A 27,571-nucleotide genomic window follows, 5' to 3' on the forward strand; every position below is an offset into this window, starting at 1 on the left:
TCAGGCACCAAAGTCACATCTGGCTCACTAGCTTTCCATGTACCACCGATGTGCCCTTCCCTACACGTCAGCCCACGTCCAGCTGCTCTTCAGCACCCTCCCAGATTCACAATGCAGACTGCAATCCTGTTCTCTGAATGACCTCAGGGAGGACCCAGAAGAATAGAAGGCTGAAAGAATGAAGGTGCTTCATTATTCCACCACATTCCCAAAGGATGTGCTCTGAGAACGAAGGCCTGGGAAGACGGTGTGCGCTGAGCACATTATCCCGCTAAGCATCAGGGGCTCGTTGTGTCTGCGCACTGAATGGTGGCCAGTCCTTCCACCCCCTGTGCCACTGGTGCCCAAAGCCGTATGGGTCCAGGACGGAGGGGTCCTGCCCCTGCTCGTCCCCCTGTGCGGCCCTTGAGGAGCCTGCCGCCCGCAGGTAAGGCTGGGGGGCACAGCATATCCGGGAGAGGCTCAGGTGAGGACTTTGGAGCCGGGAGTGCATTTGCTCACAGGAACAAGCACCATGAATGGGGGACCTGGGGATTTTGGAGGTTCACCTGAGCAGATGACACCTGCGTCCTCTGAGTGGCCACAGTTGTGGGAGTTCCAGCCATTGTGAGGGCAGCTCCACAGGTAGGACTCATGCCCGGAGCAGCGCACGTTGTCCAGCACAATCGGCCCTGAGCCCTGACCAAACCGGGCATTTCCCGGGGCCGACGTGGCCCAGCCACAGCCCAGTTGCCTGCAGACCACGTTGGCGTCGTTGGTGTCCCAGTCGTCGTCACACACGGTGCCCCAGGAGCCTCCGTACAGGACCTCCACGCGGCCCTGACACCGGTCACCGCCGCTCACCAGCCTCAGGGCCAAACCTGACGGAGTCCCTGAGGGAGAAAGAACAGAAAGTCCCCTCCGGGTGTATCTTAAGGTCATAAGCTTCACACATTTGTAAGACCCAGGGACTTCTTCCTGGCCTAAGTCCCCTGGGCAGGGAATTACCACTGACCATGTCCAGAGGTTAATTTCAGCACAGGTAAAAGAGCAGAGACATCCCAATCCGCTCATGCCTAAGGACACTCCAATATAAAGAAGGAGCCCCATGACCTGGATGGAGGGGAGGTGGTGGACAAGCCTCACCCCCACTGGGCACGCCCAGGATGGAGCTCCAAAGCTCCTGGTGCATGCCAAGACATGGGCCGTGATGGGCGACTTCTGGGCTTCCGTGGCAAAGTCGCTTCTGCCAAAATCCCAGAACATCATGCCCCTGGGCAAGAAAGGTGCAGTACCAGCACACGGCCCTCTTCCTCTCTGGGCTGTGCCCCATCGATGGGAGCCACAAGCAAGGTCCCAGCAGCACTGGAAAGCCCACCAAGGCTTCCACTGAGCCCTTAGGGGAGGATCATTGCCAAACAGACACTTAGGATCCCAATGCAGTCACCTGTCCACCCTCGAAGATCAGACCCAGGATCTGATCTTCAGAGACCTCATGTCTCTCTATCTGCCAGTTCTACACACACACACACACACACACACACACACACACACACACAGACCCGAGGAACAAGGCTAAGAAAGAATTCCCCATGAGAATCGCCACCTCCTTCCAAACCCAAACTTCATCTAGAACCTGAGAACGATCCTAGGAGGGTAGAGTGAAATATTTACCTGTTTCTGCTGGTGAAGTTGCATAGCTGGGGATCCAGGTGGTGTCTGGACAGGGCAAGAAGGGCAGAGACCAGAGTTAGACATCATGGAAAGCAGTCTCTGAAAACTGTTGTTGGCAGGCATCCTGACAGTTGCATGTCTGCATCCTGCCACGTCCCACTGGGTGTTTTGGGCAGGTTTCCTGCTCTGCCAGCTCTTCTGGGACAAAAGCCTTGTGTAGGTCAGCCAGGTACCTGCACGTCTCGAAGCCTGCTATGTTCTTTGGCCTGAGAAAGCTTTTGCCAACTATCTATCCTGCCTCATGCAGATCTGAGGGTTGTCCCATATCCTAAAGTCGGAAAAAAGAGTCAGGGCCATTGAGGGTCAACATGGAGCCAACTAGGTGTCCCAGTACCGAGAGCACCTCCATCCCCTAGTACACCCCCATCCCCTCAAATATTGTCCCAGCCCCATTGGATGCAGCTATGACTCCAAAGAATTGAGGCGGTTGCAAGCACTGAGCAAGCCAGAGGAAGCAGCCTGCCCTGATGGCTCTCGTACAGGAAGTCGGTGGTCATCAGCGACCATTCTCCCCCTCAGCCTGTCAGCCCGGAGTGTAAGACAGCTGAGAGTCATGGCACATGTGGCCAGTTCTCTGACACTGCAGGCAGCCATCTCTCGGGACTGGCTGACACCTCATGGACTGATGGGAAGTTGAGACTCTTGTGAATCCCATGTCTGGGGAAGAACCACGTGCCAGCATCTCAGTGACAGTGGGGACAATTTACCTTTGAACGTGCCCCGAGGTTAATCTTCAGCACAGGTAAAAGAGCAGAGACATCCCAATGAGCGTAAGCCTAAGGTCGCTCCAATGTAACAAAGCGCCCCCGATCTGGGTGGCGGTGAGGAGGTGGACAACCCTCACCCTCACGGGCCACACCCAGGATGGAGCTCCAAAGCTACTGGTGCATGCCAAGACACGGGCCGTGATGGGCCACTTATGGGCTTCCGTGGCAGCATGACACCCTTCTGCCAAAACCCAAGAACATGATGCCCCTCTTCAGGAAAGTTGCAGTACCAGCACACGGCCCTCCTCTGTTCTGGGCTGTGCCCCATCCCTGGGAGCCACAAAAAGGTCCAGTATCACTGCAGAGGCCTCCAGGGCTTACACTGAGCACTTGTGGGAGGATCTTTGCCAAAAGAAGCCAAGGATCCCAATGAAGACACCTCTCCATGCTCTAAGTTCAGAACCAGGATTGGATCTTCAGAGACCTCATCTCTCTGTATCTGCCAGTTCTACACACACACACACACACACAGACACACACACACACAGACACACACACACACACACACACACGCACACAGAGACACAGACACACAAGGGGCAAGGCTAAGGAAAAACACACCATGAGAACCTCCACTTCCTTCCAAACCCAAACTTTCTCTACAACCTGAGTCCAATCCTGGAGGGTGCACTGACATATTTACCTGTTGTTCCTTGTGAAGTTGCATAGCTGGGGATCCATGTGGTGTCTGCATATGGTAACAAAGACAGAGACCAGAGTTAGACATCATGGAAAGCAGTCTCTGAAAACTGTTTTTTCAGGCATCGTGACAGTTGCACATCTATCCGGCCACCTCCCACCTGGGTGTGCTGGGTAACTCTCTTGCTCTGCTATCTTGTCAAAAACAAAGCTCTTGTGTAAGCCAGCCAGGTCCCCGCACATATCAAAGCCTGACATGTTCTTTTGTGCCTGAAAAACTTTGCCACCTGTCTTATCTTGACTCATATAGATGTGACAGTTCTCCCATATCCTAAGCTTGGTAAAAAGAGTCAGGGGCATTGACGGTCAACATGGAGCCAACTAGGTGTCCCAGTACCGAGAGCACCTCCATCCCCTAGTACACCCCCATCCCCTCAAATATTGTCCCAGCCCCATTGGATGCAGCTATGACTCCAAAGAATTGAGGCGGTTGCAAGCACTGAGCAAGGCAGAGGAAGCAGCCTGCCCTGATGGCTCTCGTACAGGAAGTCGGTGGTCATCAGCGACCATTCTCCCCCTCAGCCTGTCAGCCCAGAGTGTATGACAGCTGAGATTCATGGCACATGTGGCCAGTTCTCTGACACTGCAGGCAGACAGCTCTTGGAACAGTGTCCACATACTGGATGAAACCTCATGGACTGATGGGAAGTTGAGACTCTTGTGAATCCCATGTCTGGTCAGAACCCCGAGCCAGCATGTCAGTGACAGTGGGAAATTTAAGGTGCCCAGAGATTTCACAAAAAGCAGTGGTTGGACCACCCTGGGGGGAAGAGGGATGGGATGGCAGAGAGAAAAGCCTGGGTAGGGTGTCCCAGGACTCACCTGGCTGGAACGTGGTCTGAGGCCGAGCAGCTGTGAGAAAGAAACACGAGTCAGACACACAGCACACAGGCGCCCCAACTGGACCAAAGGATGAAGAAACTCAGCCAATACACCTGAGATCATGATTCCACACGTCCTCGGGTGGACGACGCCAGGGCCCACCATGATTCTCCCAGTCCTCTGGGAGCCCCACCCTATGTCCTGCCACCATTACCCCCCTGGCTGTGTCTGAGGGCTGACGTTCAGCAGGTCGAATGTTCCTGCCAGGCCTAGGACAGGCCACCAAAGCCATTGCGTTCCTTCTGCATAGGCACAGCAAGAATGCATCTGGGCAGTCAGTCTAGAAAGACCCCAACTTCACCAGTCCAGGTGCAACGCTCCCAGTCCTTCCAAGATTTCTCAGCCTTTCTGTAGGGGGTCAGACTCAGGCCCCACATTTACATCTGGCTCATTAGCTTTCCATGTACCACCGACCTGCCCTTTCCTACACTTCAGCCCACGTCCCAGCTGCTCTTCAGCACCCTCCCAGATTCACAATGCAGACTGCAATCCTGTTCTCTGAGTCGGCCTCGTGGAGGACCCAGAAGAATACAATGATGAAAGAGTGAGGTGCTTTTTTTTCCCACCACATTCCCAAAGGATGTGCTCTGAGAACGAAGGCCTGGGAAGACGGGTGTGCGCTGAGCACATGATCCCACCGAGCATCAGGGGCTCGTTGTGTCTGCGCACTGAATGGTGGCCAGTCCTTCCACCCCTTGTGCCACTGGTGCCCAAAGCCGTATGGGTCCAGGACAGAGGGGTCCTGCCCCTGCTCGTCCCCCTGTGTGGCCCTTGAGGAGCCTGCCGCCCGCAGGTAAGGCTGGGGGGCACAGCATATCCGGGAGAGGCTCAGGTGGGGACTTTGGAGCCGGGAGTGCATTTGCTCACAGGAACAAGCACCATGAACGGGGGACCTGGGGATTTTGGAGGTTCACCTGAGCAGATGACACCTGCGTCCTCTGAGTGGCCACAGTTGTGGGAGTTCCAGCCATTGTGAGGGCAGCTCCACAGGTAGGACTCATGCCCGGAGCAGCGCACGTTGTCCAGCACAATCGGCCCTGAGCCCTGACCAAACCGGGCATTTCCCGGGGCCGACGTGGCCCAGCCACAGCCCAGTTGCCTGCAGACCACGTTGGCGTCGTTGGTGTCCCAGTCGTCGTCACACACGGTGCCCCAGGAGCCTCCGTACAGGACCTCCACGCGGCCCTGACACCGGTCACCGCCGCTCACCAGCCTCAGGGCCAAACCTGATGGAGTCCCTGAGGGAGAAAGAACAGAAAGTCCCCTCCGGGTGTATCTTAAGGTCATAAGCTTCACACATGTGTAAGACCCAGGGACTTCTTCCTGGCCTAAGTCCCCTGGGCAGGGAATTACCACTGACCATGTCCAGAGGTTAATTTCAGCACAGGTAAAAGAGCAGAGACATCCCAATCCGCTCATGCCTAAGGATGCTCCAATATAAAGAAGGAGCCCCATGACCTGGATGGAGGGGAGGTGGTGGACAAGCCTCACCCCCACTGGGCACGCCCAGGATGGAGCTCCAAAGCTAGTGGTGCATGCCAAGACCCCTCCCTTGATGGGCACCTTCGGGGCTTCCGTGGCAAAGTTGCTTCTGCCAAAATCCCAGAACATGATGCCCCTGGGCAAGAAAGGTGCAGTACCAGACCACGGCCCTCCCCTTCTCTGGGCTGTGCCCCATCGATGGGAGCCACAAGCAAGGTCCCAGCAGCACTGGAAAGCCCACCAGGGCTTACACTAAGCACTTAGGGGAGGTTCATTGCCAAACAGATGCTTAGGATCCCAATGCAGTCACCTGGCCCAGGATCTGATCTTCAGAGACCTCATCTCTCTCTATCTGCCAGTGCTACACACACACACACACACGCATGCACACGCATGCACACACAAACACACACAGACCCGAGGAACAAGGCTAAGGAAGAACACCCCATGAGACTCGCCACCTCCTTCCAAAACCAAACTTCATCTAGAACCTGAGAACGATCCTAGGAGGATAGAGTGAAATGTTTACCTGTTTCTGCTGGTGAAGTTGCATAGCTGGAGATCCAGGTGGTGTCTGGACAGGGCAAGAAGGGCAGAGACCAGAGTTAGACATCATGGAAAGCAGTCTCTGAAAACTGTTGTTGGCAGGCATCCTAACAGTTGCACGTCTGCATCCTGCCACGTCCCACCTGGGTGTTTTGGGCAGGTCCCAGCAGCACTGGAAAGCCCACCAGGGCTTCCACTGAGCACTTAGGGGAGGATCATTGCCAAACAGACGCTTGGGATCCCAATGCAGTCACCTGGCCACCCTCGAAGATCAGACCCAGGATCTGATCTTCAGAGACCTCATCCCTCTCTATCTGCCAGTTCTACACACACACACACACACACACACACACACACACACACACAGACCCGAGGAACAAGGCTAAGAAAGAATTCCCCATGAGAATCGCCACCTCCTTCCAAACCCAAACTTCATCTAGAACCTGAGAACGATCCTAGGAGGGTAGAGTGAAATATTTACCTGTTTCTGCTGGTGAAGTTGCATAGCTGGGGATCCAGGTGGTGTCTGGACAGGGCAAGAAGGGCAGAGACCAGAGTTAGACATCATGGAAAGCAGTCTCTGAAAACTGTTGTTGGCAGGCATCCTAACAGTTGCACGTCTGCATCCTGCCACGTCCCACCTGGGTGTTTTGGGCAGGTTTCCTGCTCTGCCAGCTCTTCTGGGACAAAGGCCTTGTGTAGGTCAGCCAGGTACCTGCACGTCTCGAAGCCTGCCATGTTCTTTGTGCCTGAGAAAACTTTTGCCACCTAATATCCTGCCTCATGCAGATCTGAGGGCTGTCCCATATCCTAACGTTGGTAAAAAAAGAGTCAGGGCCATTGAGGGTCAACATGGAGCCAACTAGGTGTCCCAGTACCGAGAGCACCTCCATCCCCTAGTACACCCCCATCCCTTCAAATATTGTCCCAGCCCCATTGGATGCAGCTATGACTCCAAGGAATTGAGGCGGTTGCAAGCACTGAGCAAGCCAGAGGAAGCAGCCTGCCCTGATGGCTCTCGCACAGGAAGTCGGTGGTCTTCAGCGACCATTCTCCCCCTCAGCCTGTCAGCCCGGAGTGTAAGACAGCTGAGAGTCATGGCACATGTGGCCAGTTCTCTGACACTGCAGGCAGCCATCTCTCGGGACTGGCTGACACCTCATGGACTGATGGGAAGTTGAGACTCTTGTGAATCCCATGTCTGGGGAAGAACCACGTGCCAGCATCTCAGTGACAGTGGGGACAATTTACCTTTGAACATGCCCCGAGGTTAATCTTCAGCACAGGTAAAAGAGCAGAGACATTCCAATGAGCGTAAGCCTAAGGTCGCTCCAATGTAACAAAGCGCCCCCGATCTGGGTGGCGGTGAGGAGGTGGACAACCCTCACCCTCACGGGCCACACCCAGGATGGAGCTCCAAAGCTACTGGTGCATGCCAAGACACGGGCCGTGATGGGCCACTTATGGGCTTCCGTGGCAGCATGACACCCTTCTGCCAAAACCCAAGAACATGATGCCCCTCTTCAGGAAAGCTGCAGTACCAGCACACAGCCCTCCTCTGCTCTGGGCTGTGCCCCATCCCTGGGAGCCACAAAAAGGTCCAGTATCACTGCAGAGGCCTCCAGGGCTTACACTGAGCACTTGAGGGAGGATCTTTGCCAAAAGAACCAAGGATCCCAATGAAGACACCTCTCCACGCTCTAAGTTCAGAACCAGGATTGGATCTTCAGAGACCTCATCTCTTTGTATCTGCAAGTTCTACACACACACACACACACACACACACACACACACACACACACAGAGAGAGAGACACACACAAGGGGCAAGGCTAAGGAAGAACACACCTGAGATTCTTCCACTTCCTTCCAAACCCAAACTTTCTCTACAACCTGAGTCCGATCCTGGAGGGTGCACTGACATATTTACCTGTTGTTCCTGGTGAAGTTGCATAGCTGGGGATCCAGGTGGTGTCTGCATATGGTAACAAAGACAGAGACCAGAGTTAGACATCATGGAAAGCAGTCTCTGAAAACTGTTTTTTCAGGCATCGTGACAGTTGCACATCTATCCGGCCACCTCCCACCTGGGTGTGCTGGGTAACTCTCTTCCTCTGCTATCTTTTCAAGAACAAAGGTCCTGTAAAGCCAGCCAGGTCCCTGCACATCTCGAAGCCTGCCATGTTCTTTTGTGCCTGAAAAACTTTGCCACCTGTCTTATCTTGACTCATATAGATGTGACAGTTCTCCCATATCCTAAGCTTGGTAAAAAGAGTCAGGGGCATTGACGGTCAACATGGAGCCAACTAGGTGTCCCAGTACCGAGAGCACCTCCATCCCCTAGTACACCCCCATCCCCTCAAATTTTGTCCCAGCCCCATGGTATGCAGCTATGACTCCAAGGAATTGAGGCGGTTGCAAGCACTGAGCAAGGCAGAGGAAGCAGCCTGCCCTGATGGCTCTCGTACAGGAAGTCGGTGGTCTTCAGCGACCATTCTCCCGCTCAGCCTGTCAGCCCAGAGTGTATGACAGCTGAGATTCATGGCACATGTGGCCAGTTCCCTGACACTGCAGGCAGCCAGCTCTCGGAACAGTGTCCACATACTGGATGAAACCTCATGGACTGATGGGAAGTTGAGACTCTTGTGAATCCCATGTCTGGTCAGAACCCCGAGCCAGCATGTCAGTGACAGTGGGAAATTTAAGGTGCCCAGAGATTCCACAAAAAGCAGTGGTTCGACCACCCTGGGGGGAAGAGGGATGGGATGGCAGAGAGAAAAGCCTGGGTAGGGTGTCCCAGGACTCACCTGGCTGGAACGTGGTCTGAGGCCGAGCAGCTGTGAGAAAGAAACACGAGTCAGACACACAGCACACAGGCTCCCCAACTGGACCAAAGGATGAAGAAACTCAGTCAATACACCTGAGATCATGATTCCACACGTCCTCGGGTGGACGGAGCCAGGGCCCACCATGATTCTCCCACTCCTCTGGGACCACCACCCTATGTCCTCCCACCATTGCCCCCCTGGCTGTGTCTGAGGGCTGACGTTCAGCAGGTCGAATGTTCCTGCCAGGCCTAGGACAGGCCACCAAAGCCATTGCTTTCCCTCTGCATAGGCACAGCAAGAATGCATCTGGGCAGTCAGTCTAGAAGGACCCCAACTTCACCAGTCCAGGTGCAACGCTCCCAGTCTTTCCAAGATTTCTCAGCCTTTCTGTAGGGGGTCAGGCTCAGGCCCCACATTTACATCTGGCTCATTAGCTTTCCATGTACCACCGACCTGCCCTTCCCTACACATCAGCCCACGTCCCAGCTCTTCTTCAGCACCCTCCCAGATTCACAATGCAGACTGCAATCCTGTTCTCTGAGTTGGCCTCGTGGAGGACCCAGAAGAATACAATGATGAAAGAGTGAAGGTGCTTCTTGTTCCCACCGCATGCCCAGCAGATGTGCTCTGAGAACGAAGGCCTGGGAAGACGGTGTGCGCTGAGCACATGATCCCACCGAGCATCAGGGGCTCGTTGTGTCTGCGCACTGAATGGTGGCCAGTCCTTCCACCCCCTGTGCCACTGGTGCCCAAAGCCGTATGGGTCCAGGACGGAGGGGTCCTGCCCCTGCTCGTCCCCCTGTGTGGCCCTTGAGGAGCCTGCCGCCCGCAGGTAAGGCTGGGGGGCACAGCATATCCGGGAGAGGCTCAGGTGGGGACTTTGGAGCCGGGAGTGCATTTGCTCACAGGAACAAGCACCATGAACGGGGGACCTGGGGATTTTGGAGGTTCACCTGAGCAGATGACACCTGCGTCCTCTGAGTGGCCACAGTTGTGGGAGTTCCAGCCATTGTGAGGGCAGCTCCACAGGTAGGACTCATGCCCGGAGCAGCGCACGTTGTCCAGCACAATCGGCCCTGAGCCCCGACCAAACCGGGCATTTCCCGGGGCCGACGTGGCCCAGCCACAGCCCAGTTGCCTGCAGACCACGTTGGCGTCGTTGGTGTCCCAGTCGTCGTCACACACGGTGCCCCAGGAGCCTCCGTACAGGACCTCCACGCGGCCCTGACACCGGTCACCGCCGCTCACCAGCCTCAGGGCCAAATCTGACGGAGTCCCTGAGGGAGAAAGAACAGAAAGTCCCCTCCGGGTGTATCTTAAGGTCATAAGCTTCACACATGTGTAAGACCCAGGGACTTCTTCCTGGCCTAAGTCCCCTGGGCAGGGAATTACCACTGACCATGTCCAGAGGTTAATGTTCAGCACAGGTAAAAGAGCAGAGACATCCCAATCCGCTCATGCCTAAGGATGCTCCAATATAAAGAAGGAGCCCCATGACCTGGATGGAGGGGAGGTGGTGGACAAGCCTCACCCCCACTGGGCATGCCCAGGATGGAGCTCCAAAGCTAGTGGTGCATGTCAAGACCCCTCCCTTGATGGGCGACTTCTGGGCTTCCGTGGCAAAGTTGCTTCTGCCAAAATCCCAGAACATGATGCCCCTGGGCAAGAAAGGTGCAGTACCAGCACAGAGCCCTCCTCTTCTCTGGGCTGTGCCCCATCGATGGGAGCCACAAGCAAGGTCCCAGCAGCACTGGAAAGCCCACCAGGGCTTACACTAAGCACTTAGGGGAGGTTCATTGCCAAACAGATGCTTAGGATCCCAATGCAGTCACCTGGCCCAGGATCTGATCTTCAGAGACCTCATCTCTCTCTATCTGCCAGTGCTACACACACACACACACACACACACACGCACACGCATGCACACACACACACACACACACACACACACAGACCCGAGGAACAAGGCTAAGGAAGAACACCCCATGAGACTCACCACCTCCTTCCAAACCCAAACTTCATCTAGAACCTGAGAACGATCCTAGGAGGGTAGAGTGAAATGTTTACCTGTTTCTGCTGGTGAAGTTGCATAGCTGGAGATCCAGGTGGTGTCTGGACATTTCAACAAAGGCAAAGACCAGAGTTAGACATCATGGAAAGCAGTCTCTGAAAACTGTTGTTGGCAGGCATCCTAACAGTTGCACGTCTGCATCCTGCCACGTCCCACTGGGTGTTCTGGGCAGGTTTCCTGCTCTGCCAGCTGTTCTGGGACAAAGCCCTTGTGTAGGTCAGCCAGGTCCCTGCACATCTCGAAGCCTGCCATGTTCTTTGTGCCTGAGAAAACTTTTGCCAACTATCTATCCTGCCTCATGCAGATCTGAGGGTTGTCCCATATCCTAAAGTCGGAAAAAAGAGTCAGGGCCATTGAGGGTCAACATGGAGCCAACTAGGTGTCCCAGTACCGAGAGCACCTCCATCCCCTAGTACACCCCCATCCCCTCAAATATTGTCCCAGCCCCATTGGATGCAGCTATGACTCCAAGGAATTGAGGCGGTTGCAAGCACTGAGCAAGGCAGAGGAAGCAGCCTGCCCTGATGGCTCTCGTACAGGAAGTCGGTGGTCTTCAGCGACCATTCTCCCCCTCAGCCTGTCAGCCCGGAGTGTATGACAGCTGAGATTCATGGCACATGTGGCCAGTTCTCTGACACTGCAGGCAGCCAGCTCTCAGGACAGTGTCCACATACTGGATGAAACCTCATGGACTGATGGGAAGTTGAGACTCTTGTGAATCCCATGTCTGGTCAGAACCCCGAGCCAGCATGTCAGTGACAGTGGGAAATTTAAGGTGCCCAGAGATTCCACAAAAAGCAGTGGTTGGACCACCCTGGGGGGAAGAGGGATGGGATGGCAGAGAGAAAAGCCTGGGTAGGGTGTCCCAGGACTCACCTGGCTGGAACGTGGTCTGAGGCCAAGCAGCTGTAAGAAAGAAACACGAGTCAGACACACAGCACACAGGCTCCCCAACTGGACCAAAGGATGAAGAAACTCAGCCAATACACCTGAGATCATGCTTCCACACGTCCTCGGGTGGACGACGCCAGGGCCCACCATGATTCTCCCACTCCTCTGGGAGCCCCACCCTATGTCCTCCCACCATTACCCCCTGGCTGTGCCTGAGAGCTGACATTCAGCAGGTTGAATGTTCCTGCCAGGCCTAGGACAGGCCAGCAACGCCATTGCATTCCCTCTGCATAGGCACAGCAAGAATGCATCTGGGCAGTCAGTCTAGAAGGACCCCAACTTCACCAGTCCAGGTGCAACGCTCCCAGTCCTTCCAAGATTTCTCAGCCTTTCTGTAGGGGGTCAGACTCAGGCCCCACATTTACATCTGGCTCATTAGCTTTCCATGTACCACCGACCTGCCCTTCCCTACACATCAGCCCACGTCCCAGATGCTCTTCAGCACCCTCCCAGATTCACAATGCAGACTGCAATCCTGTTCTCTGAGTCGGCCTCGTGGAGGACCCAGAAGAATACAATGATGAAAGAGTGAAGGTGCTTCTTGTTCCCACCGCATGCCCAACAGATGTGCTCTGAGAACGAAGGCCTGGGAAGATGGTGTGCGCTGAGCACATTATCCCGCTAAGCATCAGGGGCTCGTTGTGTCTGCGCACTGAATGGTGGCCAGTCCTTCCACCCCCTGTGCCACTGGTGCCCAAAGCCGTATGGGTCCAGGACAGAGGGGTCCTGCCCCTGCTCGTCCCCCTGTGCGGCCCTTGAGGAGCCTGCTGCCCGCAGGTAAGGCTGGGGGGCACAGCATATCCGGGAGAGGCTCAGGTGGGGACTTTGGAGCCGGGAGTGCATTTGCTCACAGGAACAAGCACCATGAACGGGGGACCTGGGGATTTTGGAGGTTCACCTGAGCAGATGACACCTGCGTCCTCTGAGTGGCCACAGTTGTGGGAGTTCCAGCCATTGTGAGGGCAGCTCCACAGGTAGGACTCATGCCCGGAGCAGCGCACGTTGTCCAGCACAATCGGCCCTGAGCCCCGACCAAACCGGGCATTTCCCGGGGCCGACGTGGCCCAGCCACAGCCCAGTTGCCTGCAGACCACGTTGGCATCGTTGGTGTCCCAGTCGTCGTCACACACGGTGCCCCAGGAGCCTCCGTACAGGACCTCCACGCGGCCCTGACACCGGTCACCGCCGCTCACCAGCCTCAGGGCCAAACCTGACGGAGTCCCTGAGGGAGAAAGAACAGAAAGTCCCCTCCGGGTGTATCTTAAGGTCATAAGCTTCACACATGTGTAAGACCCAGGGACTTCTTCCTGGCCTAAGTCCCCTGGGCAGGGAATTACCACTGACCATGTCCAGAGGTTAATTTCAGCACAGGTAAAAGAGCAGAGACATCCCAATCCTCTCATGCCTAAGGACGCTCCAATATAGAGAAGGAGCCCCATGACCTGGATGGAGGGGAGGTGGTGGACAAGCCTCACCCCCACTGGACACACCCAGGATGGAGCTCCAAAGCTCCTGGTGCATGCCAAGACCCCTGATGGGCAACTTCTGGGCTTCCATGGCAGCTTGACTTGGTTCTGCCAAAATCCTAGGACACCATGTACCTGGTCAGGAAAGCTGCAGTACCAGCACATGGCCCTCCTCTTCTCTGGGCTGTTCCCCGTGGCCTGGGAGCCGCAAGCAAGGTCCCAGCAGCACTGCAGAGGCCTCCAGGGCCTACACTGAGCACCTGGGTGAGGACCTTTGCCGAAGAGAAGCCCAGGATCCCAATGCAGTCAGCCCACCACCCTCAAGATCAGACCCAGGATCTGATCTTCAGAGACCTTATCTCTCTCTATCGCCCTGCTCTACACACACACACACACACACACACATACACACACACACACACACGGACAAGGCTAAGGAAGGATGCACCCTGAGACTCCTCCTGTCCCTTCCAAACCGAAACTTTATCAGAAGCTGAGAACGATCCTAGGAGGGTAGAGTGAAATACTTACCTGTTCCTGTCGGTGAAATTGCATAGTCGGTGGTCCAGGTGGTGTCTGGATAAGACAACAAAGGCAGAGACCAGAGTTAGACACCATGGAAGGCAGCTTTTGAAAACTGTTTTTGGCAGGATCACATGGGATCTTCCTTTGTGCTGTGTGCATACAACACTCTCTCAACCCATCCTCTACAATTCTTTCTGAATTCATGTGAAACCCATGTATACAGTTGTTGTCATTATCAACAGAGAGAGAACCAAATAAAAATATTCGTTATCTATTGTACCAGTAGCCACAGAATTCTCTGTAGTGCTATCTGCATAGACAGATTGTGGGGGGGGGGGGACAGAAAATGTAAAGTTAGGTCCCCTCTGAGGACAATCAAGGACTGAAATTTAAAAAGAATCTGCTAAGGAGATGCCATTTCTGACCTGGATTTTATCTTGCTATGTAACTTTGGAAAAGGGAACAAACCTGTTTAGCCTCAAATTCTTTCATTCTACAAGACTATTTGGGGGGAAATATCTCTTTACCAACCTACTGACCTTGATTCTGACCATCCCACATGTGACCTATGCAGAGCTCCACGAACAGATGCAAAAATAACTTTTCTAATCCTTATGCTCCCGATGGATTTCTCTTGTCTAACTGTATTGGCTAATATCTCTAGTACACTGTTAAATGACAGGGGGCTGCAGGCCATTCTTTCCTTTTTACTTTAATGAAAATGCTTCCAATCTTTACCCATTAAGTAAGATTGTGGCGTTAAACCTATGATTTTCAAATTGCTTCAAGAAACTGTGGTGCTTGCCCCAGGCCCCAGCAAGAGCCTACTGGGTGCTGGGGCTTGAAGAGGAGATGACCTGAGAGCTCCTCTTAGTCTGCTGCCACGAAAGCATTCATTGCACTTCTGAATTCCCTACTGGGCTTCTCCATGAGGTCTTTTGGGGTCTACAGAAGTGTGACTTCCACCTCCACCGCACAGTCAAGGTTCTGACAAGCATCTCAGTGACAGTCCTAGCTGCAGTCCTGTGTCATAGTCAAATAGCCAAGCACCTGAGCCCCTTGTTTGCACCCTGGATGGACTAGTTGTACCAAAGAACTTGTTAGGCCCAGCTCTTATTCCTAATACATAGCAGGGCTCTCAAGGGAAACCGTTATAGAGAGGAGCAGATTCTCCTCTTAGAGCTGCTGCAAATAAGAATCTTAGGAAGAGCCATGGCTAAATTATAATAAAGCCAGTCTCATCCTCAGCTCTAGTGACATTTGTGTCCTTAATCATAGGAAAGAGAAAGAGGTAAAGTCAGACCTCACCCCACGGGCTTTAGAGACAGGAAAGCATAACGTCTGAGGAACAGAAATGCCTGACATGCGTACCATTAAGAGTCCCAACTGATCCATGCTGACTTCTGGTCAGGGGCCTTCACGGGGAGGCTATCCTTCTCTTGTCCTAGGGTCAAAGTTTCCCATGGGATATACGCAGTGACTTTCCTTCCCAAAGCCCAGGTTGCCAAAAACTCAAGCTGTATTGACTATCTCCCAGCTGTCTCATAGGACATGCCCCTGGGGGGAGCATGGGACCTTTGATGCCCATAAGCTGAAGGACCATGGCTCCTCGTGTTGAGAAGGAACCAAGGTGGCCTGATATGGGCTCAGGAAAGGGCAAAGGCAGGAAGGATGTTGCCCCATCAGGTTTGGACCTGCCTTTCCAGGCCCTGCAGCCAGAGACCCAGCACCTCAGCCTGGCCAGGCCTCAGCATGCAGTGGTGAGCACCACAGGGTAGGCACTGCATGTGAGCAACAGGACCCCCCTGGAGACTGGACACCAAGCTCCACCTTGGATCTCCTTGGAAGTGCCTGAGCAGGTCGATCCCTCCCCAATCTCAGGGACATAGTCCATGGAAGGGTTACCCATTTAGGCCTGGGGACTTATTCAGAGGTTCCCTCTTGGGAACTGAGCACCTTTTGCACCTCTTCTGGATCAGAGATGACCTTATGGGTGCAGGTAATGAGCCCATAGGGATCCCACATAAAAATATGTTACCTTCTGCCTCAGTTGTTGCCAGGGATGCCTCAGTGGAAGACAAAGAAGCTATGGAGTGGAGAAAAAAAGAGGTCATTCGATGTTGGCCCTCATTGGAGAAGAACTGGCCTTCTAATTCCTCAGCTCTGAAACAAGGGCTGGATGCAGAGACCCAGAAACCCTACCCACTGCTAAAAGCTGTATTTCTTACTTATGAGACAGAATTCATCTCTCTGTCATTTTGCCAGCCATTATTCAATGCTGGAATGCCAGAGATGTTCTTTGCTCCTGCCATCAACTCCCACCCCTCTGCTTCCACTGTCTCCAACCAAAAAATCACCCCATGTGATTTACAAGATCACATTTCAAATACCAACTGCCTATTTCTATAGCTTACCCACACCCTCAAATGACAAACATCTACCATCACTGAGATATCCCTGAGAAGGTGGCCCCAACTGAGTAGAAAGGCAGTTTCCAAAGATGCGTCCCCAAATGCTAAAATAAACCCACTCCAAAGCGATTACTTGGAGGGCCATACTCTCTGGGGAAGCCATTCTCATGTGCTAGTTGGATTATCGGGATCCTATCCCATGCATGGTGGCGTGTGCACACACCCAATTCACATAGCAAATGCCAGAGGTCACTCTAAAGATGGACAATTTATCTAGGAAACCCCCTTTGGGGGACACAATGATTGCTATCCTCAGAGCTTCTTTGTGGATTAAAAGACCTCTTGGTACTTGAACACCTACCAGCCCTCTGTGAACAAAGGAGAAACTCAGCGTTGGGTTTTGCTAGGATGAGTCAGGGAGAATTTCTCTATTCCACTGTGGGTGTGAATGTCTTTAGCTGGTCATTTAATCCCCAATAAAGAGAACATACTGGTTATTTCTCTGTTTGATTTTGGTATAGATTTAAGTTTTAAGGACCAGAAGTCTCTGATCCTTCTCTCCTGACTGTAAAAGGAGGAGAAAATGCCACGTAGGGAGGTATTTTTTCACCCCAGGGCGGGGATCATCAGAACAATCCCACGGGCTGACTGCATTGGCGAACTCTGGAGGAGGCTAAGATTGGAACCCACCTCCACCACTTCCCAGCTTTAGGACTCCAGGCAAGCTACTTGCCTTCTCTCAGCCTCCATTTATCTGGAAAGGGACCTGCCCTCTAACATCAAATAAGACATGACCTAGAGTAAAGCAGGTAAACTGAAAGTGATGTAAAGGTCAGCAGGAGCCCCTCTCATCCAAGCGGCACAGGCGAGGTGAGGTCAGCTGTACCTGAGCACACAGCTCCGGCGTCTTCCCTGTGGCCACATTCGTGGTTGTACCACCCACTGTGGGAGCAGCTTGACAGGTAGGGCTCCCATCCTGAGCAGTATACAAAGCCCAAGAGGATGTTCCCCGAGCCCTGACCAAAGTGGGCCCCACCCGGCGCCGACACTGCAAGGCCACAGCCGAGCTGCCGACAGACAACATCTGCATCCTGGATGTCCCAGTTGTCGTCACACACGGTGCCCCAGTAGCCTTGGTACAGGACCTCCACACGACCCTGACACCGGTCACTTCCATTCACCAGCCTCAGAGGCAAACCTGCATTGACACGGTGGAAAGCCCTTGTCCACTCTCTCTGCGTCCCTGGCTTTCACTCACCAACATCCTCTGTTCTCCTCCTTCCTTTGACCACTGCCCCATCTCCTTCACCTTTTTTCTCCTCTCCCACACCTTACGTGTCACTGCTCTGCCAAGCACTGTCTTAGCTCTCTTCTCACACTGTCTTCCCCCTGGAAGAACTCATGTACTCTGGCAGCTTTCTAGGAGGAAGGCCCCAAAATCGACCTCTCCAGTGCTGATCAGCCCTTACATCCCCAACCAAGCTCTAGACCAACATTCCCAGTGGCCTCCTGGACATCCACCCCACCGTCCCAAACCCAACACAGTCTCTTTCTTCCACTTGAATCAACAGGGTCACCGTACTCCGTAAGAACTGTGTTGGAAATCTGGTTGTTATATTGGATTCCTCCCCTTCTGTACCTCTTATATCCAACTTATCCACAAGCTTATCTTTCCCTTTATCCTCACTGCCATTTTGCTAGGTTAGATCTTCCTTCTCTTGAACCTGGCCTACTCCAGAGGCCTGCCCGTGGATCTCCCTGCCCCGTCCCTCCCTCTCTAATCCATCCACATTGATGGATTCTACAAGCATTTATGGAGTGCTTACTCTGTGCCCACTCCTATGTTAACAGGATTTATCTGTCTCCCCTAGAATGTCCCAAGTTTTATCTTTATAAAATGTGGATATGTTCAACCCACTTCCCTGTTCAAAATGCCTCAGTGCACTCTCCACTGCTATCAGGGTCAAGTCTCAGATGGCATTCATCCAAGAGTGGGCCTCGACTCACATTTCAAGCCTCCTATGAGGGCTGACAGAGCCTGAGTGCCACCATAACGGGCACCATGTTCCTGCCTGACATGATCCTGCTAAACCACCCACACTGATTATGCAAGGAAAACAGGGAGCGGGTCCCGAGAGATCCAGCCCAACATCATGACAGCAGGAGCTGAGTCCTAGGTATGGCTTCTCAGTGGTTAGTTTGAGTTTATGAGAAATCTGTAGCCAGGGAGTGACCAGAGAGGTTGGAATGGGCTGTAAGATGAGGGGCAGGTGGTTTCTGCGGTTGTTGTAAGGGAAGGGATCAGGGTAAGAGTGAGGAAAAGCCAATTGGGCTGTTTCTAGGGCATTCCCAAGGTGCACTGCAGGCCTCATCAGGCCTTCCTGCTGCCCCCTTTGGTCACTCCAGTGAATGTCCCTGCAGAAGAGCTCTCAGTCTCCCTGCCTCAGCCTGCCCTTTGCTGGGTGTCAATCACCAGAAAGCTCTGCTAAAGCCCCTCCCAGGCCACTGCTGGACGCTCAGGGCATGCTCTGAAAGGGCAGGGATTGGGGCGCCTGGGTAGCGCAGTCGTTAAAGCGTCTGCCTTCGGCTCAGGGCGTGATCCTGGTGATCCGGGATCGAGTCCCACATCAGGCTCTTCCGCTATGAGCCTGCTTCTTCCTCTCCCACTCCCCCTGCTGTGTTCCCTCTCTCGCTGGCTGTCTCTCTGTCACATAAATAAATAAAATCTTTAAAAAAAAAAAAAAAAAAAGGGCAGGGATTGGCCTCAACAGAGCCAAAAACTCCATGGCAGGGTCCGCTGTCCTAAGTGAGCACATCAAGGACTCTGACATATCAAATTCAGTGCAAAGCGTGCACACTCACTCAGAAGTTGAGGAGAGATGGATAGATTTAGTAAGAATAGTGGAGAGAGGCAAAGTTATCTGTTCTGGGTTCAAATCTCTGCCCAGACACTTAGCCATGATGTCACCTGGGACATATAACTGTTGACAAATGACCTAACTATGCCACAGTTTCCCCATCTGCAACTTGGGGGTAATACTACCACTTATCTCAAAATGTTGGAAAGATTTCATGATAATAGCGCTTATTATGTGCCTTAGTTGAGCACTTATTAGGCACCTAGCAGTAATTTAAAAGATTTTTTATACATTAACTCATTTGGTATACGAAAATAATTTTGTGCAGGGTACATAGCAAGTGCTTGTGGGATGTTAGCTATCTTCAAGATAACTGTCACTAGTGGTAAGAAGACGCACTGGATTTTTTTCACCCATCTCTCCCAACACCAAGCTGAAGCTAATTCCATGCAACAAATGGTTGAGAGGCAGAGAAAAGAAGGAAGGAGAATGACAGATGAGACTGGCTGAGTGTGCATCTGGGACATGGCTAGGGTCTCAGCATTCCCTGACCCCTTCCTTCCCATCCCTGCATTCCAAAAGGCAGACACTTGTTCTGTGGCCAAAACTGCTCAGACTCAACAAGTCAACAGCAGCAGCAGAACTGGCTGGCCCAACCAGTAAGCAAAACTCTAGGAAGACAAGTAAAGAAAAAAGGTCTTACCATAGCCTGTAGTCAGGGTGCTTGCCAGACCTAGGAAGAGAGCAAATTCATCTTGGAATGGAAGTTCCACTGTTGGTAAACGATCTAGTCACAGATTGGCTTGAGCATCACCTTACGATCGTGCCAGGGGGCGCTGTGGCTCACTCTTGGGTCTGTGTGCCTCCAGCGTTCTCGCAAAGTGTTCTGGATTTTCTAATAGTAGATTACAAGTGGGTTGGACGTGGGTGTTGAATAATTTTGGATGCAATAAAGTACATATCTCTTTACCCTGCCCCCTACCGCTACCGTTTATAGTTACAGGATATAATCTGTGCTCAGGAAGAAGGGCTGGAAAAGAAGAGACTGCTCAGAGTAGGCGAGGGCTCTGGATGCCACTTGAATCCTCCCTCCCGTTTGAAATTTGAGTGGAGTTAGCACTGGGAATAGCCACTCAGAGGCCCCATAAATAAGTACATATTTTGTTGTCAGATATCCTGTGCCTTCTGACCATACCCTGAGAAAATTTTAATCTATTTTGAACAAAACCAACATCTAGAGGACCCTGGGTCTTTATCATCAGTGAGGCCACTCTAAAGCTCTCTAAGCCACTCCACTTCAAGTTAACCCTTAGGACACCTTCAAGGTCCATCAGACTCAACTTTAGTTCTTGAGTTTCTTTTTTCAGCAGGCTTCACTCTATTTGTGAGGGTTGATATTTTATGACTTCTACAGGTTTTAAGAGGTCGTCCAAAGAACAAAAAGAATATTCATTCATGAAAAGAAAATAGAATAAAAGTCATTCTATCTTATAGTCACTATATGGATTCATTGTATCCTTCTATAAATCCAAAATACATTACGGGCTCTTCATGATCTCATTTTTCCTATAGCTTGGAACATTTTACTATTTCATCATTCAACGAATTGGGTCGTCATTACTCGTTAATTATTAACTATCAGAAAAAAGAGTTATATAATAAGACAATGAGAGAATGGTGGCATTATCTAGAAGAAAGATGAAGTGGTAAGATAGGTCATCATTCTCCAGTGCCCCAAATACTGCATTACCTTTCAACAAGGTATTTTTTAAAAAGACTGGAGGCACTGTCTTTGTAAGATGCTTTTAGCTTTCATTGAATGCAGTTAAGAATTCAGAAGTTTTCATTGTCTATTACCAATGGCAAAGAGGAAAAAAAGGACATTGAAGATGTTTCACAATAACTAGAAGAATCAGAAGAGGGATGTGAGGAGATAGAGAGTAGCCCCCTGGATGTTAAGAATAATGGCGGAATTGCTTGTACAACTGAAATCTCAGACTCTGGGCTTTCAAATGATGATATCCCAGATGAATTTCCTCAAATTCAAAAATCAGGGAGTCAGGAATATAATTCTAAGTACAAAAATAAAATATGGTGCTCTCAGGTGCCTGGGTGGCTTAGTTGATTAAGCATCTGACTCTCGATTTCAGCTCAGGTCATGATCTCAGGGTTGTGAGTTTGAGCCCCACATCAGGCTCCAAGCTGGGCATGGAGCCCACTTAAGATTCTCCCTCTCCCTCTCCCTCTGCCCATCCTCTCTCTCTTTTTCTCTTCCCCCTCTCTAAAAAAATAAACAAGTAAAATATAGTGCTCTCACCTGCTTCAATGGAAAAGATTTCACTCCTTTTGCTAAAAGGACATATGATGGTATACTTTTATTTTTTCTAGTGCTTATATACCAAAATCTACTTGATAAAAGGAGATGTGCTATGTTTAAATTCTTATTAAAAATTCCAATGCTGTTGCTTTCATGATCCCTTTTTTCTTACTTCCTGGTGTAAGGAAAGTTAAGGCATTTGATAAACTTCTTAGATTCCTTGTAAATGTTGAGTCCTGCCAGGAGCAGCAGTCAGGGGTTCAGAGATTAGATTCTCTCTAGCAAAACCAACTGGCCAGTGAGGGGACTTGATGCCAGAGAACTACCCCATTTGTCTCAACACCTTGAATGTGGGGTCCACAATGGACTTCTCCAGCTGCCCTGCTTCATGTTGTTGATGGCCCAGTAAGAGGGCAGGTGAAGCACATGCCTGAGGATGAAGAAGCAACTTGAAATAGAAACAGGCAGCTAGAACATTCTTTCAACACAGGTCACAAACCTTGGAAATATCTGCACCAGAACATCCCCACCTCATTTCTGACATACCATCCCTGCTCCCTGCTCCCACACTCAAGAACATGCTGAGAGACATGCCTGAGAGTCCTTCATTCAAAACTCGGACATTTAAGCACAGTACGACACCACACAATTCCCATTGTCTGGTTCCAGGTATCTTGCTTAGTCACAAAGCGGTCAATGTCAGAGTCTACATCTAACCCAGAAGCTCTGAGCTCCAAGGTCCCAACAATACTCAGGCATAAAACCCAAAAGAACGCTGAAGTTGTCTGTGGTTGTGTGTGTTCACACAGTTTGAACAGACTCTTTTGCACAAATTTATTGGGACCAACTTGCTTTCAAATTCCATCAACCACATAGTTGTAGATGATGTCAGCTGCCATTTTGGGAATGATGGTAAATCACCTGAAAAGAATAGCTTCCACTTGTTTGTGTTCCAGGAAATGGAAATAGGCTGTTCTCTGTCTCATCTCTTGATGTCTCAAGACAGTTGAGACATCAGAATGGACCAACCGAGGAAAAGTCACAAAGAGATCTCTCAAGATATTTCCCCAAAGACCTGGTCCCTTTCCAAGGGAGCTGGTCCCCTCCCATCTAGACTCAGCCATTGCCCCAAACCTCCGAGAGAACTTATTGTATACATTTGCACATTGTATACATTATTGCTTTAGTGGGGAGAAAACTGAAGAGCTTGAGTATAAAAACAAACAAGACATCATCAAACCAGCCATATCTACTGGGTAGGCCACTCCAGTTATTCTAGAAGAAAAGCCTAAGGAGATTGTGTGTTGACTCTAATGGCACTTGGAAAGTGCCCTGGACCTTAAACGAACATTTACTAAAGAATTATTACATTTTCATGGCTGATGACAATACCATGCTTAACTATTTATATGCACTATCTCAGTTCATCTTTACCCCAACCCAGTCATCCCCACTTATAGACAAGGACACCGAGGCACAGATATTGAACAAGTCAGTCCAAGGACATGCAGACTCCGCCTCTGCTGTCAATGCTTTCAGCTATCATCCTGCTCTGCCTTCTGTCATAGTCACTGCCTGCCACCAACCCTCTCCTTGTGGTTTTTGAAAGGAAAGCGGTCCATGCTAACTTACTTCCCATAAACCCACCAAAATGGGGTTTTCAGTACGAAGTCACCCAGTAGCCTTGACTGAGTTCAACATTGTTTTTGTGCATGTAGTGTGACTGACTCCAGGATAAGAATGCTTTTGATTACTGTGGTTTTTATTTTTAGGGTTTTTATCTTACATCTGTCACAAGCACCCAGATTATTTCATCCTCTTAGGTACCATCTTCTCTGCCATATAGTCTGCATTTGTCTCAGTGGAGTTAAGGATGATGTGATGGGAGCCCTAGATGAGCTCTCTTCATGGAGTCTCACTGTTGTCAAGCAAATGGCTATCCTAAGGGGTTGGTATGGAGGGACAGGATGCCACAAAGCAGAGATCAGGCTAGATTGTTCATTGTTTAATGTGTTAGTTCAAGATATAACCAAATGATGAGCTTCCCAGAGATTTGCTCTTGGACACGTCTCTGGATTTACCTCCACCAACTCCATCCAGATTTAGACAAGAATTTAGAAGGCAAATAAGAACCAGGTCCAGCTGTAGCTCTTCACCCATTTGCCCCAAAAGACAAATGACATTCTACCACCAACAGCAGGCAACACTTCAAAAACTCCATTAATCAGAAGTCCTTTTTTTTCCCCCTAGAGCTTTGGAAAATGTGTCAAGGGCACAGTTTGGAAACTAGCACCTAGAGATAACCTCCCATCAGGGCACTACCCTGGCCGGATAAAGTATTTGCATGGCTAAGCATGGAGGAGCGGAGTATCTGAAGGCTGGGGCTGGGTAGCTATAGTCAACGTGAGTCTGTATCTGTTCCCTCCCATTCCTGACAGCAGTGCCGGTGAAGAGCAGAACACTCTTCCTTTTTGCTCTGTCTGGCTAATTCCTGCACCAGCTCCAGACCTCAGCTCACCTATGACTTTCTTGGGGCTGCTCTCTCCCATATCTTGGTCACATCTCTCTTGCCATGCTCCTCTTGCTCCAGCACTTACCACAGCTGTAATTGTGACTATGTATTAGTTGATTACTGCCTATCTTGCCATTAGGCCATAAGTCCCTGAAAGCAGGGAACACATTCCCCTGAAACAATACAGAGAGAGCCCACACTTAGTCTCTCCTGCACAGAAGGGTCCTGGTAGGGCTGGTTCTTGTCAAGTGAGGTATCAAGGACATTGAGGCCATTTTGCAAGGTGTGGGAAAGTTCAGTGTCAGCAATGCACTCATGGAAAAGCCTTTACATCTACAAGTCAGACTTATGTAGCCATGAACCATTTGGGAAAATGTTACAAACCTAAATTCACTTGACATTAAGAAAACATAGACATTAAGAAAAAATAAGTAAAAATAGATAGCACTTCAAATATATAGACATATCTCTGTCACTTTCTTTGGAAATTCTTAGCAAAGTTGTGCTTCCATAATTACATTATAAACACAAAAAACTTAATTCAGTACTGGGCCATGCAGCATGGTTGCTCAAAGTGGGGTCTACAGACCATCCTCCTTTTCAGTTATATAAAAATTCAGATTCCTGACCCTCAACCCACACCCTCTAAATCAGGCTCTCCGAATGAGAGGAAGGTAAATCCCAAGGACCTGCATTCAAAAAAATACCCTCATTGATTCTGATGTACATGGAAGTTTGAGGCAAAGGCAAAATACAACTGAAGAGGAACATAACGATATAACTACAAGGTCCATTTATTCTATAACTGAAAGAAGTTTCTACTGCCTTTGTATTTCTATAAAGGACACAAATCATGCTTTCGTGCAGACTTCATACCATTCACTAAAGGCAGTGTTTATGCTTAAAATATAAATAACTGTATAGGATAATAAATAAATTTTAAATCAAATTCAGGATATTGTTTTAAAAGTACTCACCACTTGTTGTGGTAGGATATGATTGGGTAGCTATAAAGGAATAAAAGAAAAATCAGACACGTGTGTGTTTCATCCGCAGGGATCCTGAACAACAAACCCACCTTTGAGCCATTGCTTTTTTTCTGGTTGACTTTGAAGTAGAGATACCACAACGGCACACGGATCGACATCAACAGATCCGTAAGCTGTCTTTGAAACTTAATGCAAATGGATAAAGAGTTCTTGTGTCCCGGGTACGTGGAAAACAAATTACTAAACTAGTCCCAAGAAACATGGTGAGGCTGGTGATGGGTAGTAAGGAGGGCACGTATTGCATGGTGCACTGGGTGTTATACGCAACGAATGAATCATCAAACTTTACATCAGAAACCAGGGACGTACTGTATGGTGACTAACATAATTTATAATAAAAAATGTAAATCAGAAAAAAAAATAACAGAGGGAAACAGGTGGGGTGGGAACCCTGGGGTAAGGGAGTATATGGTAACTCTGTATTTTCTGCTCATTTTTTCTATAAACCTAAATAAACTGCTCTAAAAACTTAAAAAAATTAAAAATAAAAAGTGGCTTTTTATATCTTAAGAATACATTCAATGAAATGCTCTTAAATAATTGGTGCATTTGTTTCTGCGTATTTCCTGCTGCAGATATGTCTTTATTTCATTACAATAGAAATTGACATTTCAGCACTGTAGAAAACCAAATTAGGCTTGTACCTAATTTGGTACAAATGGGGACCCATTACTTTTCTTATTTCTTTGTGAAAATTTAGCCATACTGGTTTATATGAATGGGCGTGAGGAGTTGAGATTGAGATTGACTTCTCAGTTCCCAACTAACTGAAATCACCAAAAGCATGGATTGGCAACTATTTGGTCCAAAAAAACAGTCAAGTGACTTTGTGTTGACAAAGGCAGTGGGAGATAAAAAATGTCTTTCCTTCTCATAAAATGACAGAGGTGGTCATTTACTGAGACTTACTGACCCTGAAAGGGCTATTGGGAGAAGTCAATGAGAAATGTAAATCAAATGTGTATCAGACTGACCGGCGCGTTGTCAGCACACAACACGTGTTAGCTATCGAAGCAATAAGAATTACGGTGATCACCATGATTGTACAATTTCCAACACTCACTGTCTTAAGTGCTTCACCCACATTGTCCCCTTTGGTCCTCCTGGCAACCCACAACAGCAGGGTTCCCTCCTCTTACAGAGAAGTAAACTGAAGCACTTAGAGGTAAAATAAGTTGGCCAAGGTACTACTATTATTTTCATTTTCTAGATGGAGAAATCAGTTTGGAGAACAGGGGTCACTGCTATTACTACTCTGCCCTGAACCATGTAATACGCATTATCTCCTGGAGCCCCCACCCCCACCCCCGATGAGCAGATGACGCCGGTATCTTCCCCATGGCCATAGGTAGGATTCATTTCCTGAGCAGCGCACGTCATCCAGGACAATCAGTCCTGAGCCCTGACCAAACTGTGACTTCCTCAGATGGTATTTAAGAGCTTTCCATGTATCATCCTAATTAATCCTCAAAATAACCCACGGGAAAACAGAGGCTCGGGAAGGTGACCCAAGAGCAACCGACTGGTAAGAGATAAGGGGCAGGACTTTGTACTCAGGCAGTTGCTCTTAACCATTTCACAGTTCTGCTTTTCAGTATATATAGATTTAACATTTGAACTATATGGCCCAAATCATAAGGTCTGCACTCTTGCACAAGCAAGCATACTCATGCACACACAGGAGTATAATAAGATCAAGAAATGGCAGAAGAAGTTACTGCTTAAAGCATCGACAGAGGTAGAGGTTTCCACTGTTTTCCCAACACCTGATGAAAATTCTAGAAAAGAAGAGGAATAGTAACTGATTATATCCAGAGAGCCTTAGGTAGACGCTCCTGTTTCCGCCTGCTTCTGCTGCCCTGCTGAGTGGCTGCAGCCCCCAAGGGGACACCCTGGGGGGCAGAGATCTTAGGAAAGAGGTGTGGCTGGGTACAGACTGGCATGGAGACTCAAGGCCTGTCTTCTGGTCAGTGTGAAACCTTGCGACAAAGAGCCTGGGGCCCAGGTGGACCCGATCAGAATAGGGCCTTCCCTGTCCTACACCTAAAACCCAGCAAGATTCTCTACAGCAGTCCCTCCTAGGCCCTTGGGGGTATGGAGGGTTAGCTGGCCTCGTTCATTAAATAATTCACTCAGCAAGTCTGGACTAATTTCTGACTGCCCAGAGGCACTGCACTGAAAGTCAGGGCGGAGGGAAGGATCCATCAGAGAGGGCAAGGCTCAGTCCTCTGGAGCTCAGAGGCAACTCAGCAGCCAGACTTGGTAGCCAGTAATCCGGTCTTTCCCTGGGAAGAACACAGAGTGCAGGGGAGTGGGAAACTCAAAGGGAGGGATTCATGGGCTTGGAAGAAAAGCAGGAGGATTCCAGACAGGGGCAGATATTTCCTCTAGGCTTGAAAGAAGGCATAAACACATGTCAAGAAAAAATGGAGCAAAAGGACCGCCAAATAAAATACAGGATGCCCAGTTAAATTGGGATTTCAAATAAACAAGGA

General features: G+C 50.2%; 1 protein-coding gene across 18 annotated transcripts in view; it reads right to left on the reverse strand.

Annotated features, from left to right (window-relative positions):
• DMBT1 (deleted in malignant brain tumors 1) overlaps positions 1-27,571 on the reverse strand; it is a 64,749-nt gene that overhangs the window by 30,993 nt on the left and 6,185 nt on the right. For 4 of the 18 annotated variants that reach the window (XM_087862592.1, XM_087862590.1, XM_087862591.1 and 1 more), the window contains exons 2-18: positions 25,005-25,034; positions 19,902-19,931; positions 15,968-16,015; positions 13,936-13,980; positions 12,837-13,160; positions 11,864-11,893; positions 10,984-11,028; positions 9,870-10,193; positions 8,896-8,925; positions 8,019-8,063; positions 6,571-6,615; positions 6,073-6,117; positions 4,976-5,299; positions 4,002-4,031; positions 3,124-3,168; positions 1,654-1,698; positions 549-872 (exon numbers count right to left, since the gene is read on the reverse strand). In XM_087862592.1, coding sequence (XP_087718718.1) covers positions 549-872; positions 1,654-1,698; positions 3,124-3,168; positions 4,002-4,031; positions 4,976-5,299; positions 6,073-6,117; positions 6,571-6,615; positions 8,019-8,063; positions 8,896-8,925; positions 9,870-10,193; positions 10,984-11,028; positions 11,864-11,893; positions 12,837-13,160; positions 13,936-13,980; positions 15,968-16,015; positions 19,902-19,931; positions 25,005-25,034 — 1,809 coding nt within the window. The remainder of the gene's footprint in view (positions 1-548; positions 873-1,653; positions 1,699-3,123; positions 3,169-4,001; positions 4,032-4,975; positions 5,300-6,072; positions 6,118-6,570; positions 6,616-8,018; positions 8,064-8,895; positions 8,926-9,869; positions 10,194-10,983; positions 11,029-11,863; positions 11,894-12,836; positions 13,161-13,935; positions 13,981-15,967; positions 16,016-19,901; positions 19,932-25,004; positions 25,035-27,571) is intronic. The other 14 variants (XM_087862593.1, XM_087862594.1, XM_087862598.1 and 11 more) reach the window with 14 other exon arrangements.

Source organism: Ursus americanus, chromosome 6, assembly GCF_024610735.1.
Source record: "Ursus americanus isolate L20-20 chromosome 6, mUrsAme1.1.p, whole genome shotgun sequence".
NCBI classification, from domain to species: domain Eukaryota; kingdom Metazoa; phylum Chordata; class Mammalia; order Carnivora; family Ursidae; genus Ursus; species Ursus americanus.